Source organism: Gracilinanus agilis, chromosome 4, assembly GCF_016433145.1.
Source record: "Gracilinanus agilis isolate LMUSP501 chromosome 4, AgileGrace, whole genome shotgun sequence".
NCBI classification, from domain to species: Eukaryota; Metazoa; Chordata; class Mammalia; order Didelphimorphia; family Didelphidae; genus Gracilinanus; species Gracilinanus agilis.
In genome coordinates this window covers 385760295-385777718 of record NC_058133.1, presented here as the reverse complement: position 1 = coordinate 385777718, position 17424 = coordinate 385760295, and the positions used below count along the sequence as shown (strand labels likewise).

At 34.1% G+C, this 17424-nt stretch overlaps 1 protein-coding gene across 1 annotated transcript in view; it reads right to left on the bottom strand.

The window, feature by feature from the left end:
• LAMA2 (laminin subunit alpha 2) overlaps positions 1–17424 on the bottom strand; it is a 625852-nt gene that overhangs the window by 85947 nt on the left and 522481 nt on the right. The window contains 4 exon segments of the mRNA XM_044676961.1: positions 5716–5870; positions 7745–7750; positions 9396–9578; positions 11512–11628. Coding sequence (XP_044532896.1) covers positions 5716–5870; positions 7745–7750; positions 9396–9578; positions 11512–11628 — 461 coding nt within the window.

Sequence of the window (17424 nt, the reverse complement as noted above, 5' to 3'; positions counted from 1 at the left end):
GATGACTTGAACATTTCCCTTAAAATGAAGTTTCTGGGAGGAACCATCCATTCAGAGGCAGCAGTCACCAAGCTGAAAGGGACTTCTAGTGGGAGACATCTAGAAATGGAAGTAACAATCCTGAAGGATAAATTGGAAATAGGAGAAACTGGAGGCAGAAAGACCAATCAGGAGGACATGACAATAATCCAAGTAAAAGGAAGATAACGTGAACTAGAGTGAGCAGAGGGAATAAGGGAGCTATTGTGAGAAATACTAAGGTTAGAAGAGATAGGATTTGGCAAGTGAATTAATGTGAATATATATATATATATATATATGTAAAATATACATCTAATCTCAATATTATTAGTATAAAAGATTTAATTATTAAATCTATCAGTATTTGCTAATAAGAAAGGAGTATTCAAGCTACAAATTCAATGTTTGACCCCTTTCCAACTGGAGGCCAGTTCTACAATGAACACACAGAGCAAATAGCAAAGAAAACTTCATCCAAGTTAATAGCAAAACAGAAATTCGAGAAAACATATTGAAGGATATATGCCAATTAATATAGAGCAAATGAGCTGTTTCACTGAGAGTGGCATAACTAAGATCCACCAAGGGAGAGAATCTCAGTTCTTATTCAAGGAACAAATTCCTCAAAATGTAGTAAGCTGGTGATAGGGAGATGTAAAGACTTCCTGCTTTTCTTGAGTCAGTCTCTTCCCAGAGTCTTCTCTCCCTTCATAGACTTTAAGAAAGGTTAGAAATATGAAATATGCAACTTTTCTCTAAAAGCTGGAAACCCAAAGAACCTGAAACTTCTCTACCACTCTTGCCAATTCCACCACTCATATAGGTATGGGTTTTGAGTGATCAATCTTTACCAAGAAGAAAAGAATCCCGTGTGATTGACCCTTTGGGACGAGGGTATATTGGATCCTTGTGGACAAGATGGAGGCTAAATCATTGTAATTGATGTTGTCAACCTGTAGTGCCATAGGACTTTGCCCTTGGCCCTTCTCCTTTTTATCAGTTACTTTCATGAAGATGTATATGGCATACTTATTAAATCTTCAGATGACATGATGCTGAGGTGAATAGTAATAGGCAGACACTGAAGGAGTGTGACATATGGAAAGAGGTGTTGGAGTCACAAGGGCTTAAATCCTACTTCCAGTATTTCCAGTATTGGTCAGCTGTGTGACCATGGACACCTTATCTATTATCCCTATATCCCTATTATCTCTTCATAATATAGTTTGGTCCCTAATTAGAGAATATATCTATATCTTTCTACACACACACACACACACACACACACACACACATACATATGCCTATTCTGTATGGCATTTGTGGATTTTTCTCTTTGAGGGGTTCTCTAGAATAAATTTTCTAAATTGAAACTTTTTTCCTTCCACCTCCTTTTCCCTTCACTCCTTTCTTTTCCCCTGTTTCTTGTCCTTTTCTTTCCTTCATTTTCCTCTCCTTCCCCATCCCTTATTCTCTACTTATCTCTGCATTTCTCATCCCTTCCTCTATTTCTCTGTTCCTGTCTGTCTCTGAAAGTTCTATTTTGAAACTTGTACCTAAATTTCCTATGATTCTTTGGCAAGGTTTCTAAAGAAAAAGCTTCAATGATTAGGAATCCACTAGGCATTTCTCATAACTGTGCTATTTACCAGTTATCATGAACTCAATTAGATGTTACTGAGGATGCCTTAAGTACATCTACTGGATTTCTACTGTAATTTGCCATTAGTAACTAGATCATTTATTTTAAAAGATTATCAGACACTTCATAAGAAAGTCAACAAACCAAAAGAACAGCACTTTATAATTCATCTTAAGCTCCTCTGTCATTTCAAACACTAGTTGGAATCCAACAAATATAGCAGAGCCAGGTCATACAATACAGATTAATGAGATATCAAGACATAATCTACAATTAGGGCAAATTATACTTGGAAAACTTCAGTTGTCCACATAATCTTTTGAAAGAAAAATGGTACTTGGTATATCTCCTTCCTGAAATTTGAAATATGTAGACCTATTATATATGTATATATATATATATGTATATAATGTTTACAACATCATATATATGTACATATAGTATAAATGCATGATAAATGCAAGGTTAATTGGGGTGGGAGACTAGAAACTGGATTGTTTAGGAAAAATAGAATATAGAAGGTCTTGCTTGATCTAAATATAAAAGTAAAGCAAGTATCCTAGGAAGCAAAAGAAAGAAGGGATTGTACATTAGGGCAGTTAGCGCTATAACATGGAAACAGAGAAGGAAAAAGGAAATGGCAAATTACTCCAGTATCTTTGCCAAGAAAATCTCATGGGCAATATGAATTACTCTATATGTTGATGAACTTCCCCTTCTCCATTTTCCCCCATCCTATATTTCTAGTTCATTTTAATTTTTGATCTTTCCATGTTAGGACATAAGATCCTTGAGAGTAGGGACTATTGGTTTTTTTTTTTTTTTTAATTTTGTTGTGGCATTTGTGTCCCTGTCTTTCTCTCTGTCTACACACACACACACACACACACACACACACACATGCGCACACACACACATAGAGCACATCCACCATAAGATTACACATGAATATATGTATTGTAACTCTATTTACATATTATACATGCATATATTTACAAGTATCTCTATGGATGAATGTGTATATATATGTATATACATATATACATATGAATACACACAGAATATCCTTCATATTGATTCTCTAATTGGTCTTTTTAAACTCCCCAACTACTCTGTAATTCTCTTATGACACTTAAGAGTTATATTTCTTATCTTTTCTACTGAAATATAAAATCTCAGCCATCTTTTATCCTTCACAGTGACTAATGCAATAAGTTTCATGTAGCAAGTATTCAGCAACTGTTTGATTTTGAATGAAAGTTTACATCTTTGCAGCAGTATTTGTTGTCCAGGTTGTTCGTCTCACATATATAATTGGCTGACAAATGTTGATGCTTTCTATTGATACTTTCTTCCTCCTCTGTAATCTTCTTTTTCTCTGTTTGTACTGTTATTTCCTCAGTCTTTTTCTTCTATAACACCTTCTTTTTCTTGCCTTATAAGCAATTTTCCTTTTCATCAATTCATCAAGGTGAATTCTTTCACCTTGCAATTACTTTTCTGGCCACTTTTAGCGTTGTCATCTTTGCCAGTGGAAGAAGGGGACATACTGACATTCAGATAATATGTTTTGGGTTATTATAAAATTTAGATAAACTTTGATCATTAATGGTTGTTCAAAGTCAAGAAACACTCTTAAGAGAGTATCTATTTATTAATGTTAGACTGAAAATGGGCAATCTAAACCTGATAAATTTTTTGATCTCTTCCTTATGGTAAGGAATGAATTTTAGATCATAGGTCACTTCAGTCAGGGTTTTGCTCTGTTGTTTAGCTACTTTGTCCTGAACCTGTGAGGCAACATCCTCAAAAAATCTCTTTGCTGCTACCTGAATACTCTCCATAAGTAACTGGAAAGAAGGATGCTCAATTTGCAATTATGTGATAATATATTATTTGAGGAAAGGACATGGCATTTCAGTATTTCATATTACTATTTGCACTTTTTAAAAAGTCTGTTATCTATCACCAATATTTTTTTCTTAATGCTGGGACATTTTTAAAAATTATTACATCATTTACATCATCAACATACTGTAAATTTAGAAAAAGCTCCTAATTTCTTACCACATTATTATGAATCAATGGAGAGTATTTTGGGTTTGGATATGGAGGTTCATGCATCCTTGCTCTCCCACCTTCTTTGTGATTTTGGACAAATTACAATCTAGCTTGGCTTTAGTTTTCACAGGTATAAATTGAGCAGATTGGATAGATGACCCCTAATATCCTTGCTAGCTTTAAATCTGGGATCCCATGTGATTCTCAAACTATAAAAACCCTTACAAAGTCTTCTCTACATGGCATTCTGTTCCTCATATAGGACCTTCCATTTCCTATCTTCGTGCCTTTGTACATGCTGTATAATTCATGCATGGCATAGTCTGAACTCACTTCTGCCTCTTAGAATCTCTAATTGCCTTCTAAACTCAGTTCAAATGTCATCTCATATATGAGGACTTCTCTGGTTTCCTAAATTTACATTGTATTTCCTTTCCCATCACTTTTATTTATTTTATATTTACTTAATATGTGCATATCTATCACAGAAAACAACATAGAATCATATAGTAGAAACATGGAAGGGGCTTCTGGCAAAGGTAAATTTAGGTTTGATTGCAAACATTTTTTTTAATAATTAGATTTTTCTAAAAAAGGGGATGGCTTGAGAGGTGGTGGGTTCCTCTTCCTAAGAGGTCTTCAAGTAGAGACTGGATGATCATTTGTTGGGTATTTTATAATGGAGAATTCTTTCATTTATAGTTTGGACCAGATGGTCATGGAGTTCCTCTCCAACTCTCAAATAATATATTTCTGTGTTGTTTCATATGATTGAATCTAAATTCCTTGAGAGTCAAGCTGTTTTTGTTTTGTCATTGTATTCCTAGAGCTTAATATAGTTTCTTGAATGTAGAATGTGCTTAATAAATGGTTGTTATGGGGAATCTGGTGGCTCAGGGGATTGAGAGCCAGGCCTAGAGACAGGAGGTCCTAGGTTCAAACCCGGCCTCAGCCACTTCCTACCTGTGTGACCCTGGGCAAGCCATTTAACTCCCATTGCCTAGTCCAGTGATGGGCAAACTATGGCCTGAGGGCCAGATGCAGCCCCCTGAAATGTTTTATCTGGCCACATGACATTATTCCTAATCTGACGAATACAATGATACAATAAGATACAATACAATGAAACTTTGAAAGAGTTGCCTTAGAAACAGACTGACAGATGAGCATTCCCTTTCCTTTGGCCCCCTCTTTAAAAAGTTTGCCCATCACTGGTCTAGCTCTTACCTCTCTTCTGCCTCGGAACCGATACACAGTATTGATTCTAAGATGGAAGGTAAGGGTTTAAATTTTAGGAAAAAAAATTATTGTTATTTGATTGATTGTCTAATCTCAATTATTTCCTGCTACTGCCCTGTCTGATCTCTTGATTTTAGCCAGCTTAATTTAATTTGTTCATTCATATATTCATTCAACAAATATTTATTGAATGTTGATTATGTGCAAAGTACTCTCTTTGCTCATTTGCTTCACCTAATTGTAGTTAGAACATTTAAATGTTGATCTTTACCTGATTAATGTATTCTATAGAAACTCTGACATGGCCTTTGCTGCCCATATCCTGCACAACACACAAGGGAGGTATGTGAAGTGCTGTGTCACTCTGATGGCTAAGTTAATAATTGATGATTTAAAAAGTCTATTTGGTTTTCAAAATAGCTAGAGATGCTATATACTGCCAGGATGCAAAGATAATTAATGTGAGTCTTTTTCCCCTTAATGAGAGCCTTGTTTCTTATACATTCTGTAAATATAAAAAAAAAATAATTACTAAGATTTTCTGGATGTCCAAGTAATAATGACTGTTTTCCTGTTTTTAAGCCATGCCTGGTAACATCTTATTGGAATCAGAGATCCCAGAGTTGAAAAGTAGAAGAAAAGGACCAGCTAGCAAATGTGTAATCTAACAAAGTCATTCTATAGGGAATAACACTAACCAATTACTACCAGTAACTGTATAATACTGAGAAAAAAAGAAAAAAGTAGCTTACAGAGTTGGCTTGTTTCCGGGCTTGGTTTATCAACTCTTTTATCTCAGAGATATTTTTTTTCAGATTATCCTGAAGCTCCTTGATTGGCTTGAGTTTATCTATCAACCGATCAGCTTCTTGCTCGAGATTTTTAACAGTAGCATCTGCATCTGCAACTTCACAGAATCCAAGACAAAGCGTAACAAATTATGCTAGTGGTTCAGCTTGCTACATGAGTGGGAATTTCTCCTTAGCCATGCAGTAAAGAAAAGTCATGGTTACTAAATTGATGAAGCATTGGAATGATAATGAGGATGTTAGTCAGCACTAAAGTAGGCCAAAGTAACTGAGATTAGAAAAGACCCCACTTTGGAGAGATGATTATATTTTAAGCCCAAAGAATGGTGAATTTTTTCAGTGTTATTATTATTTATAATTCCTAATTCTAGTTGTAGGACTGGACTTTAGAGAAAATAGATTTAGCCACAAAACTAAGCAGATGGAATATTCTTTGAAAAGGTATGCTCTTCTTTTCAATTCATAACTGCCTAATCTAGTCTGTGTATAAAACATGGGTAATTACATTCTTTAATTTTTGTTCTTGTTACTTATGTCAAAGAAAGTAACTGTCACAAAATCTTTTGGCAAAGGATTCCACTGATGAAAAATCCTTAAAAAGTATTCTCTCATATCGATTAAATATTTTAAACTGCAATTCAAACCCATTTCCTTTTGGTGCCTTGAGTAGACAAAGAATGACTGGGTAGCGTCTAGACGAACCCTTACTTAGACTGCCAGTATGTCATTCTTTTTCCTTGGAGGAAGTTAGACAATTTTAGAAGTATAATTATCTTTTCTTATCCTAAGATGTTGGCAGCTTCACCTGATTTAAGGTAATTTATTCACTCAACAAGCCTTTGTTTCATCTACTCTATCATCAGCATCCCTGATAAAACAGACAGTTCAAGCTCCACAAATGAATTCCAGGTTACAATATGAAAGATGTCCCATGTGAGTGACATTGACCCATTGATGACTTGTCTTCAGAAGTGAGTGGATGAAAGTGAATCTTTGATTATCCTTTTAACCTGTTATTTGGAAATAGGTCATTTGTTCTACATAATGTCTCATTTTCATAAAAGTTCAGTTTGGATCTTTTTAAAAATATTTTTAAAATGACCAGTAGATTGGCAACTTGATTAATGTATAATTGAAAGAAGAAGAAAAGTTTTTTCTCCATGGATTTTTTTTCTTCTTCTCTGAATTGCCCTGTCTCTGGCACAGATAAAAACCTCATTTTCTTCCTTCCAGATCTTCAATATAACTACAGTTTTCACTTTCCTGGTGACCTTTCAACAATTCATTTTCCTTTCCCTCAGCTTCCTAATACTACACTGAAGCTTCACAAATTAATTTGGTGCCAGGGAAAAAAAAGAGCTAACAGAATGCCAGCAGTATATTTAGAGGTCATAAGAGAGAGAGGTCACAGTAAGGGTCATTTGAGGCTTGGTAAAGCCCCCAGATGCTCTCACTCTTCAAAAAATCAGTGAGACTTTTCTAAATTGATCCAAAGGGATTGTCAAAAAAAAGTTCATGGAGTTGCTTAGAGCATGCTTCATTGGGGTACACAGCAACAATAAAACCTCTGATTAGTGTCAACTTTGTTGCAAGAAAATACTCTGAAATCCAAGCTTGATTTACCTGTTCTCTATTCCTCTGTCCTAAAATATATAGTTGGTTTTGAAGCATGGCATTCATGCATGCAATTCAATTTTTTTTACTTTGCTTTAGGTATACAACTCATGACACTATCATGTCATATCAACAATTAAACTATAAAGGTTCTATATGAAATAAATTCATACATTGCTATTGCTTTGTCTGTAGGATAAAATTCTGCTCATCATGGTGGTTATGGTAACACTGAAAAAATATTTTTTTCCCCTAGAGCAGCACCAAAATGGCAGTTGCAAAACAAAAGCATTCTGGGGGAGGGGGCAGAAAAACATCTATAATTACATGCTCGTTTGTTAAATCAAATAATACTTACTGATTTCTGTAGATATTGATGTGGAGGGTACAAAAAGGAAGAAAGTGAGATAGATTATGAGAAAAAATTTCAGAGATTAGATAATATCAATTTCATACCCAAGAAATAATGTGAACAATTCATAAGAGACTACAAATTACAAAGTCCCATTTTAAGATAAACCAATGTATACATTTTTAAAAACCTTATAAAATTATATTTCTGTAGTTATTGTGTTACAAAAGTGCCCCACTGCCATTTCCCATTAAATAGGAAGCTTTCCTTTTGTATTTTAGTTTTAGAGACCAAGAATGACAGTATATTCAGTAGATTGCCTGGGAGCAAAAAAAAACCCAAAACCCAAACAAAAAAAAACAACAAAGACAAAGACAAAAACAAAAACAAAACTTTAGACAAAGAATGTTAAGAGCTACCATTGTTTGTAAATGAATTCAAAGTTAACACCAATATTTTTAAAATCATGACAATGGGAAAATGATATTACATAAATCTGAACTTCTATTCAACTTTTTAGGAAATATTGTGCAAAATGCTTTGGTGAACTATTTGGTCTGATTGATTTTTCAGTCTACAGAAAGAAGATATACATATCAATGCTTGTGTGTTTCTACCTTTATGGTTATTAAGCCATTTTTGATAGATTTACATGAGTGTATTGAGTGAGAAATTTCCTTGAAAGTTCATGAGTTTGCTAATACTTCTTGAAAAACTTCCTTTCTTGAGAAGTATTCATAAGAGATGTTATATCTATTTTCTTGAGTGAAATTCAATGGGCCCAATGTACTACTTAGTTCATGCTAAAAGATCTTGAGAGCTGTTAGTTGGAAGAACATTGAAATGAGCCTTCCCAAATTCCTTTCTGGAAAAGTATTTGTAAAATTTGAGAACTAATATGAATTCAGTCAAAATCAACATTTGGGTATTCAGGATAAGCAAAAGCCTTTGGAGCATCATCATCAAAAGTGTAGTTCTAGTGAAAATTGGGTTTGTTTTTCAGTTCTCTTCTGAAGTTCAGATTTAACAGCTCCAGAATCTTATGAGATTTCACTCATGCTTTGACCATTTTCCCCAAGATTACAATTATATATTCCATTACATTGAAGACCAGAAAGTATTTATGCTGTGTCAAATAATCATGGGAAGTTTCAGAATTATTCTCTAACTGCTATTTGCCATGTTGGGAAGGATAATGGCCTGAGCATCCAAAGTCCTGGTTTCTAGTTCCAATTATATCACTAACTCATTCTATGACCTGGTTCGAGTCACTTATACTTTCTAGGATTCAGAAATCAAGAAATTAAAGATTATTTCATGAATTTATGAAGTCACATGTTCCACTTGTATCCTTGAGATATCAAAAGAATTCAAGAAAAATCCTTTGAACATTAGGTGGATTCCCTGTGGCAAATGGATGAGAGGAAATAGATGAGAGTTTCCTAGAAAAGGCAGAGATGGATATGTTACAATCTGCATTAGTACAGGAAATAATTACACTGATGAGGGCACAGACCCATTGGCAGAATGGAATACTAAAATGAAATTATGGGAATGGGCTTAAGTTCCTCTTCAACTTTCGCATTTTTATGATTCTATGATATAATTTTAGGGTAAAGGAGCAAAAGTCATAATAAAAATAAATATAAGAGCTTACTGTTCTTGGCAGGGTCTTTCACCACAGCATTTGTCTTGGCGACATCATCTGCCAGTTTGTTGTAATTGTTCCTCAGGCCTGCAAGGTTCTGGTTGAGATCTTTAATCTGGGCCAGGACATCTTTTGCTGTATCATTGGCTTGTCTCGCTTTGTCTTTTACAGCTTGCAGTTTTGCAGCTGTATCTGTCAGCAGCAGAGAGCATGAGAATCAAAAAAGAAGGGTCAGGTTATCACATTTTCATTTGTGACTGTCAAAGTTAGATCCTGGCTTGGTTGACCTCAAGATCATTTCTTTCCAAACAAAAGAGACTGAACTTTAAGTCTTAGTCATAAAAAAATGAAGATTTTTTTTTAAGTTAAATTAATTTTTCTTAGGAATCACTACTATGAATACCTGATTAAGTCAGAATTGCAAAGTGATTATTCTCAATGCTCACTACACAAGGGAGCATGGTGATTTGCTGCTCAACATATTAAAAAGAAAAATTAATCTTCTAGACTTATATAGATTCATCAAAATGAGGCTTCAGATCTAATCCTAATTCCCAGAGACAAAAAGTGAATGAAGGAGACCCCTTGGCTTCCATTTTAGGATAGGGAGACTTTTTAAAATGTGCACACACATACTTCATTCTCAAGTATTAAAACATTGTGCATTATTTTAAAAATGTAAATTCATTTATTTGTTTGTTATATTAAAACACCCAGTTAACTTCTTCCTTTCTTTACTTCCATCCATCAGAGCATTCTTATATTTTTCTTTCATTTACTGCTGAGAAGGTGATGTAGACTTTTGGAAAACTATGATTTGTGCTCAATATATTAAAGAGAAAAATTAATCTTCATTAACCACAAGGATTCATCAAGATGAGGAATCAGATTTAATTCAATTTCTCAGCATCAATATATGGACTTCCTGGCTTCAAAATTAGGGCACAGAGATTTTTAAGTACACATATATATGTATGTGTATTATGTACGTGTTTACACGTACATAATAAACATATGTATTTCATGACATATACACACATATATAGCTAGAGTATAAATGTACTTTTCAAACATAAATGATATGCTTTGACTATCACATAACTATATATAGATTATAAATAGGTTTTATTTATATAGGTTATCGAAAGTCCAGATGACTGTTTATAAATATTTATACTCTAATGCTTCTCTCATATGATGATTTTCTTTTTCTTTCTATTTATAGGTGAAATAGAACCTTTGTCAAACTAGAATATGTATGTGAATGATATATATTTGTGTGTGTATATTCATTTTTAACTACGAAAACACTGAATGTTCAGAGAGTTCATTTTCATTTTCTTTAGTGCAGAGTTAAGGACTTTCAGAAAACTATAATTTTAATTTTGAAAAGAAAAGATACATTACCTCTTTTTGGTAAGGAAAAATAATAGTAAATAAGCAAAACAAAAATGCAATAACTTACATGTACAATAATGATATCAACATTTCTTGTTTTATATATATACACATCTCCTTTATCACAACAAAGAAAACACTAATTTCTGATCAGTTCAATTCAACAACTTTGTATTGAATATACTTAGTATGGGAAAAACACAGAAAAATATTTTCTAGAACTGTTATTAAGCTGTGTATTAAAGCAGCTTTATACAGTACTATAACATCAAGGCCTTTATGAAGGTCAAGACATTTCAAATATTGAGCTTTCCCTGGATATGTTTGTGGAATGTATTGGTCCTGAGTTAGTTACTATAATCTTGAAGCCCCAATAAAACCAGGGCTATTTGAAGACTGAAGCTTTACTGATTGTTTATGACTTCGTTCCTTCCCATTAATTTGAACCTTGCAGTTAGGAAAATAACATAAAAATATAACCATCCTTCCACTGAAATATTGGCTACTGTTTGATTTAGGAGAAAAGAGACAAAAGTTAAAATGAAAATATTATATAGATTGTACCACATCTTCTTTATAAGCATAGAGAAGAAATTAATGATCAGAAAATATTAAGCAGGTAACTGCCAACTATTATGCATATTATTTTAGGGAAAATATTAAAGCTGAAAGGTAAAGATCAAAATAACTGAGCTCAATGGAGTTCTCAAATACTGCTTCTGCTTACCAGATGGAATGGCTGATAACTTTCCTAGTGTGTCATTCAAACCTTTCAGGAGATCACCATTCTTTTCATTAGCATTCTCCAGTCTGTTTTTCAAACCTTTCAGATGATCATCATTTTCTGAAACCAGAAAAAAGACACATGTTATTCTATGGTATTGTCTTATTTAACATTCGTTTAAAAGCAATAAAACAGGTATAAGGTGATATTAACAGCCATATTCTTCATCAATTTATTGGAGCCCATCTATGAACAAGCTCAAATCACAATATATCCCATATGTGAACGTGGCCTTTTAACCTCTATCTATAGCCAACAATAACACCAGATCATTTTCTTCTTATAGTCTGGACTGTGCCTGACTCATTTTGATAGTTTCCTATAGAGAACAAGCTCAGTAATAGTCAATACTTCAGACGAAATGTAAAGAAGTGTGTCTGAGATCCCCTGGCGCAGCTCCCATTACATTTTGCTGTTTTCTCTAAAATGGTATTATTTGAATGGGTCATTCTCATAGGTTAGGAAAAGCCCTTAAGGGAATCTCATTATTAAACAGGCCCCCAAATTACTGTCAGTAAAATCATTGATTAAAATGTATTTAGACTCAGAAAACAAAATCAGATAAAGAGAAAAGCAATATTTAGCGCACTGCTGAAGAAACCAACATTCTCCATTAGAACTAAGTCGATATTTTTACGAATTGCCTTGCAAAGAGATTTTTCGATGAAGGTTTTTTTTGTTACTTTCACATACTTTCCCAAATGTTGAAGAGTATTGTTTAGCAGACACAATTTGAAACTACAAATACTAATTTTCCAGGTATCTTAAACATATATTAACTAATTTCCCCCGCTTTTATTATCTTCCAATCTCAACTCAGTTCCACTAGTGACATTGACTATAAACAGCATGGAGCTGAATTGCCACAAATGAAAAAAGAGTAGCAAGAGCTGAAAATCCATTTGGGGAAAAAGGTTCAGATCAACCATGGAAGGCTTTGCGTTCACAAATTTAATTCAGATGTACATCTAAGTAACCGATTTTACCTCAGGACTAAAAGAAGATTTCTACCGTTTCCATGACGAAACTTAATCTACCATACAAATAACTAATAAGTGGTGAAAAGAAAAATAAAAGATCTAAAACCTCAGTTGGCCACAGAATTTTCCCCTTTATGTTATAAGGTAGTCTCTTATGAAGAGTTTTTAGGTATTGTCTGTGTATGATAATTTAAGCTACAGATTGTCCTGTTAGATATGTACTATAGCATGGATAGAGGGCTTTCGTACTTATCACTTGGAGTTAGGAACACTAGCTATATAAATAGGGCTTGAAATATTTGCAAGTTATATGACCTGAGGCAGATCACATAACCTCTTTCAGCCTCAATTTCTTCATCTGTAAAATGAAGGGAAAAAATTTACTAGGCACTCATGAGTTTAATAAGCATCCGGGATACAAATACAAAAATGAGATCAAACATAAAGAGAAAAGGTGACCAAGAAAGGGGATTTTAGTATAAGAAGTTAAAGAGAGTGAGTTGATATTGTAAGGATGGGATTTGTGCAAGAGGTTGGCTCCTTTTATTCTTGCAATATATATAACAATATATTTACATGCCTTCTCCATAAGAAATGGTAGTATTGATTTCATTACTGTCCCCAAAGCAAGGAATGGAAGGGACTAGAGAGAGAGATCCAAAGCTGAGTGGATTACAGGCAGTTAGTGGGAAAAGAATCCTTTGAAGTGTTGTGCCTGTACTGTAAGCCAATCTGCTCTATTAGAAGTTACAATCATATATGAACACAGTTTTCAGAAGAAAAAAAATCAAAGCTCTCAAACATCATATGGAAAAAATGATCTAAATCATTAATGATTAAAGAAAGATAAAACAATTCTGAGGTATCATATCTCACCTAGCAGATTGGCTAATATGACAGAAAAAGAAAGTGACAAATGTTGCAGACTATGTGGAAAAAGGAAACTAATGCACTGTTGGTGGAGTTGTCAACTAGTCTAACCCTTTTGGAGAACAATTTGGAACAATTCCCAAAGGGCTATAAAATTGAATACCCTTTAATCCAGCAATACCATAATAGGAACTATTTTTGTGGTATTAAAGAATTGGAAGTTGAGGCAATGTCTATCAATCAGGGAATGACTAAACAAATTCTGTTATACAGTTCTGTGATGGAATACTATTGTGCTATAAGAAATGATAAGTGGGATGGTATCAGAAAAACATGGGGGGAGGGCAGCTGGATGGCTCAGTGGATTGAGAGCCAGGCCCAGAGATGGGAGGTCCTGGGTTCAAATCTGGTCTCAGACACTTCCTAGCTGTGAGACCCTGGGCAAATCACTTCAGCCCCATTGCCTAGCCCTTACCACTCTTCTGCCTTGGAACCAATATGCAGTATTGATTCTAAGATGGAAGGTAAGGGTTTAAAAAAAAAAAAAAGAGAAAGAAGAACATGGGAAAACTTATATGAATTGATACAAAGTGAAGTGATCAGAACCAGGAGAACACTGTACATAGTAAAAGTAATATCATAAGGATGATCTAGTGTAAAAGACTTAGCTAATTTAATCAAGACAATGATCCTAAATAATTCCAAAGGATCTGTAATGAAAAATGCTATCCACCTGCAGTGAGAGAATTGATGAATACTCAATGCAGATTGAAGCATACTTTTTTTACCTTACTTATTTATTTATTCGTTTGTTTGTTTGTTTATTTATTGCCCTTTTTGGGCAACAAGGCTAATATGGAACTATGATTTGCATGAGTTCACATATGTAATTGATTATATTGCTTGCATTCTCAAATGGTTGGAAGAGGGGCTAGAAGGAGGGTGATAATGTGGAACTTAATAAAAGAATGTTAAAATTAATTAATTAAAGAAGTTGTAATTTTGCAAAATATGGTATGGTAGGGCCCTCTTATCATGACTTCAATTATCCCTGGTCTACATAACCTTGCCATCCCAATCCCCAGAGGTCCATCTATTCCAGCAGACCAGGATCTCTTGTTTCACTTTTCATTTCACTTTCACTTTTAAAAGTTTAAAAAAACTTTTTTTTTTTTTTAAATAAGGGTGGGGAGGGAGGCTGTGGAGCCCAGAGCCCAGGGGTAGAAGTGGGGAAACAGAATACATATACATGAGGTCAGCAGGTATTTGCTTATATCCACAGTTTAAGCCATCTGCAAATCTGAGGTAGATCTTGGAAAGAATCCAGATCCTACAGTAATTGGTTCCAGCCCAATGGAAATAAGCAGTTTAAATTCAAATAATGCAATCGTTACACTGAATTCCTACCAATCCAGACCGGGCTATAAATTCTTATGGGACCAGAGGCATGATTTCTATAGGCCCAGTACTAATATGCTATTTATTCCTGGTGGAGAGAAGGGGGAGGGTAGCAAGGGTTAGAGCCAGAAGCAATATGGCCTGGGTGGACTGCTAGATGGGATATCTGATATGGGTCTGTTAGATAGAGTAGGCTAAATCCCTACTCATTGTTTCACTCACTAATCTAATCCCAGAGTCCCTACCTCAGGAATTCTAAAATGAGTGTATAACTAGCATATACCTCCTTAGTGTTGTTTGGATCCAGTGAGATTAGCTTAAAAAGTGCTTTCCAAACCTCAAAATACTAAATAAATTGAACTATTATTATTTCTATATAAAAATTGTGAAAATTCTCAATAGACAGTTCAAATAATGGCCTATCCTTAAACTACTAGGTTTTTTTTAAAAATATTGGAGAAAACTTCATTTTGATATTTACTTATTTTTGGAGCAGACCGATGATTTCATTAGTGTAGAGAACTGTGCATGAGAAGCAGATTGGCATTCTCTAACATTTATGGTCCTAGACAGTTGCTTGGGGCTCTGAGAAATTAAATGATTTGCCGGAGGTCATACAGACCTTGTGTAAAAAACAGGGTTTAAACTCAAGTCTTACTGACTCCAAGGGCAGCTCGTTAGCCACTATGCAGCACTTCCTTTTTAATCATTAGAAATATGATTAAATTGTCAATCATGAGGGAGAAAATTATTCCAATGTATGCCTTACATAAAGGGATTAAAAAGGGTAATTCATTCAGATGCTAAGTTTACATCTTAAATCTTTTATATAAACTTCCAATTTTTTTAATGAACCAAAATTTATTTTCTCCTCTCACTTTCATTCCATTCCAAACTCTCATAGCAAACAAAAACTAATTACTATATTTTATGGTTGTTTTCATTTTTCATTCATGTTCAACTCTTCATGACCCCTTCTAGGGTTTTCTTGGCAAAGATATTGGAATTGTTTGTCATTTCCTTCTCCAGCTCATTTTACAGATGAGAAAACAAAGGCAAACAGGGTTAAATGACTTGTCTAGGGTCACATAGCTGCCAGATTTGGAGTCAGGAAGATGAATCTTCCTGACTCCAAATCTGGCACTTTTATCCATTGTACCCCTAGATAAAGTCCTGCATTGATCATATCCAAAAAAATATGCCTCCATCTATAACTTAGGTGTATCGAGGTAGATAGGATGTTTTTATCTTGGATCCTTTCAAATTATGGTCATTGTATCACTCTGAATTTTGTAGTATAAATTGTTCTCTTGTTTCTGCATTTAACGACATCAATTTGCATAAGTTTTCCTAGGTTTTTCTGAAATCCCTTTTTATTATCAGTTCATTTGTTTAGTTGTACTCTAACTTACCATCACTCCCTTAGTTTCCAGTTTTTTGCAACCACAAAAAACACTGCTACGAAACACCTCATATATATAGCGTCTTTTCTTCTTTCTTTGATATCTTTGGGATATAGGACTAATAGTAGTTTGGTACAGTTTAATTTCTTTTGAGTAAGAGTTCTGACTTGCTTTACAGAATAGCTGGAACAATTCAAAGCTCTTCCGACTGTGCATTAGTATGCCAATTTTCCCACAGCCTTTCTTTTTCCTTTTTGTCCACTTTGGCAATCTGATGGGAGTGAGGTAGAGCCTTACGGCTGCCCTCACTTGTATTTCCCTATAATTAGTGATTTGGAGTATGTTTTTCACATGCTTATTGATAGTTTGGATTTCTTTTTCTGAAAGCTGTCCATTTGACCATTTATTAATTAGAGAATGCTTCTTATTCTTATACAATTTTATCAGTACTTCAAGATTAATATGTTGGAAATTAGACCTTTATCAGAGAAATTGGGTACAAATATTTCCTTCTTATTTGTTTCCCTTCTAATTTTAGTTGCAATATTTTTTCTTTATGCAAAATCTTCTATATTTTATCTAATCAAAAATGTTCATTTCATCTTTTGTGATCATCTCTATCCCTTGTCTTGTCATAAACTATTTCCACCATGATCTAAGAAGTAATTTCCTCCTTGCTTCTCTGATTTGTTTATGATGTTCTTTATTTCTAAGCCATGTATCCATTTAGACCTAATTTTGGTATATGGGTTGAGTTTCTTCCAGATAGCTCCTCAATTTTCCCTGAAGTTTTTGGGAAATAGTGAACACCTGAGGTCTCAGGGGTTATTAAATATTAGGGTTCATTTCCTTCTAGTCTATTTTACTGATCAACTTCTCTATTTCTTAACCAATACAAAATCATACTATAATTATCGATTAGTGGTACTGATAAGCCCCCTTCATTTCCACTTTTTTTCTTTATTATTTCCCTTGAGATTCTTGACCTTTTGTTCCTCCAAATAAGTTTCATTGTTATTTTTTTCCCTAGCTCTTTAAAGGAATACTTTGGTTGTTTGGTGAAATACTGAATTTAGATAGTATTGTCGGTTTTCTTATATTGACTGGCCTATCCATTCATATGAACTTTTAAAAAGTACTGTAGGAAGCTAGCCTTCTACAAAGTCTAATTCTATTGTCTCATCAAGGCATGGGAGTGATCCTGG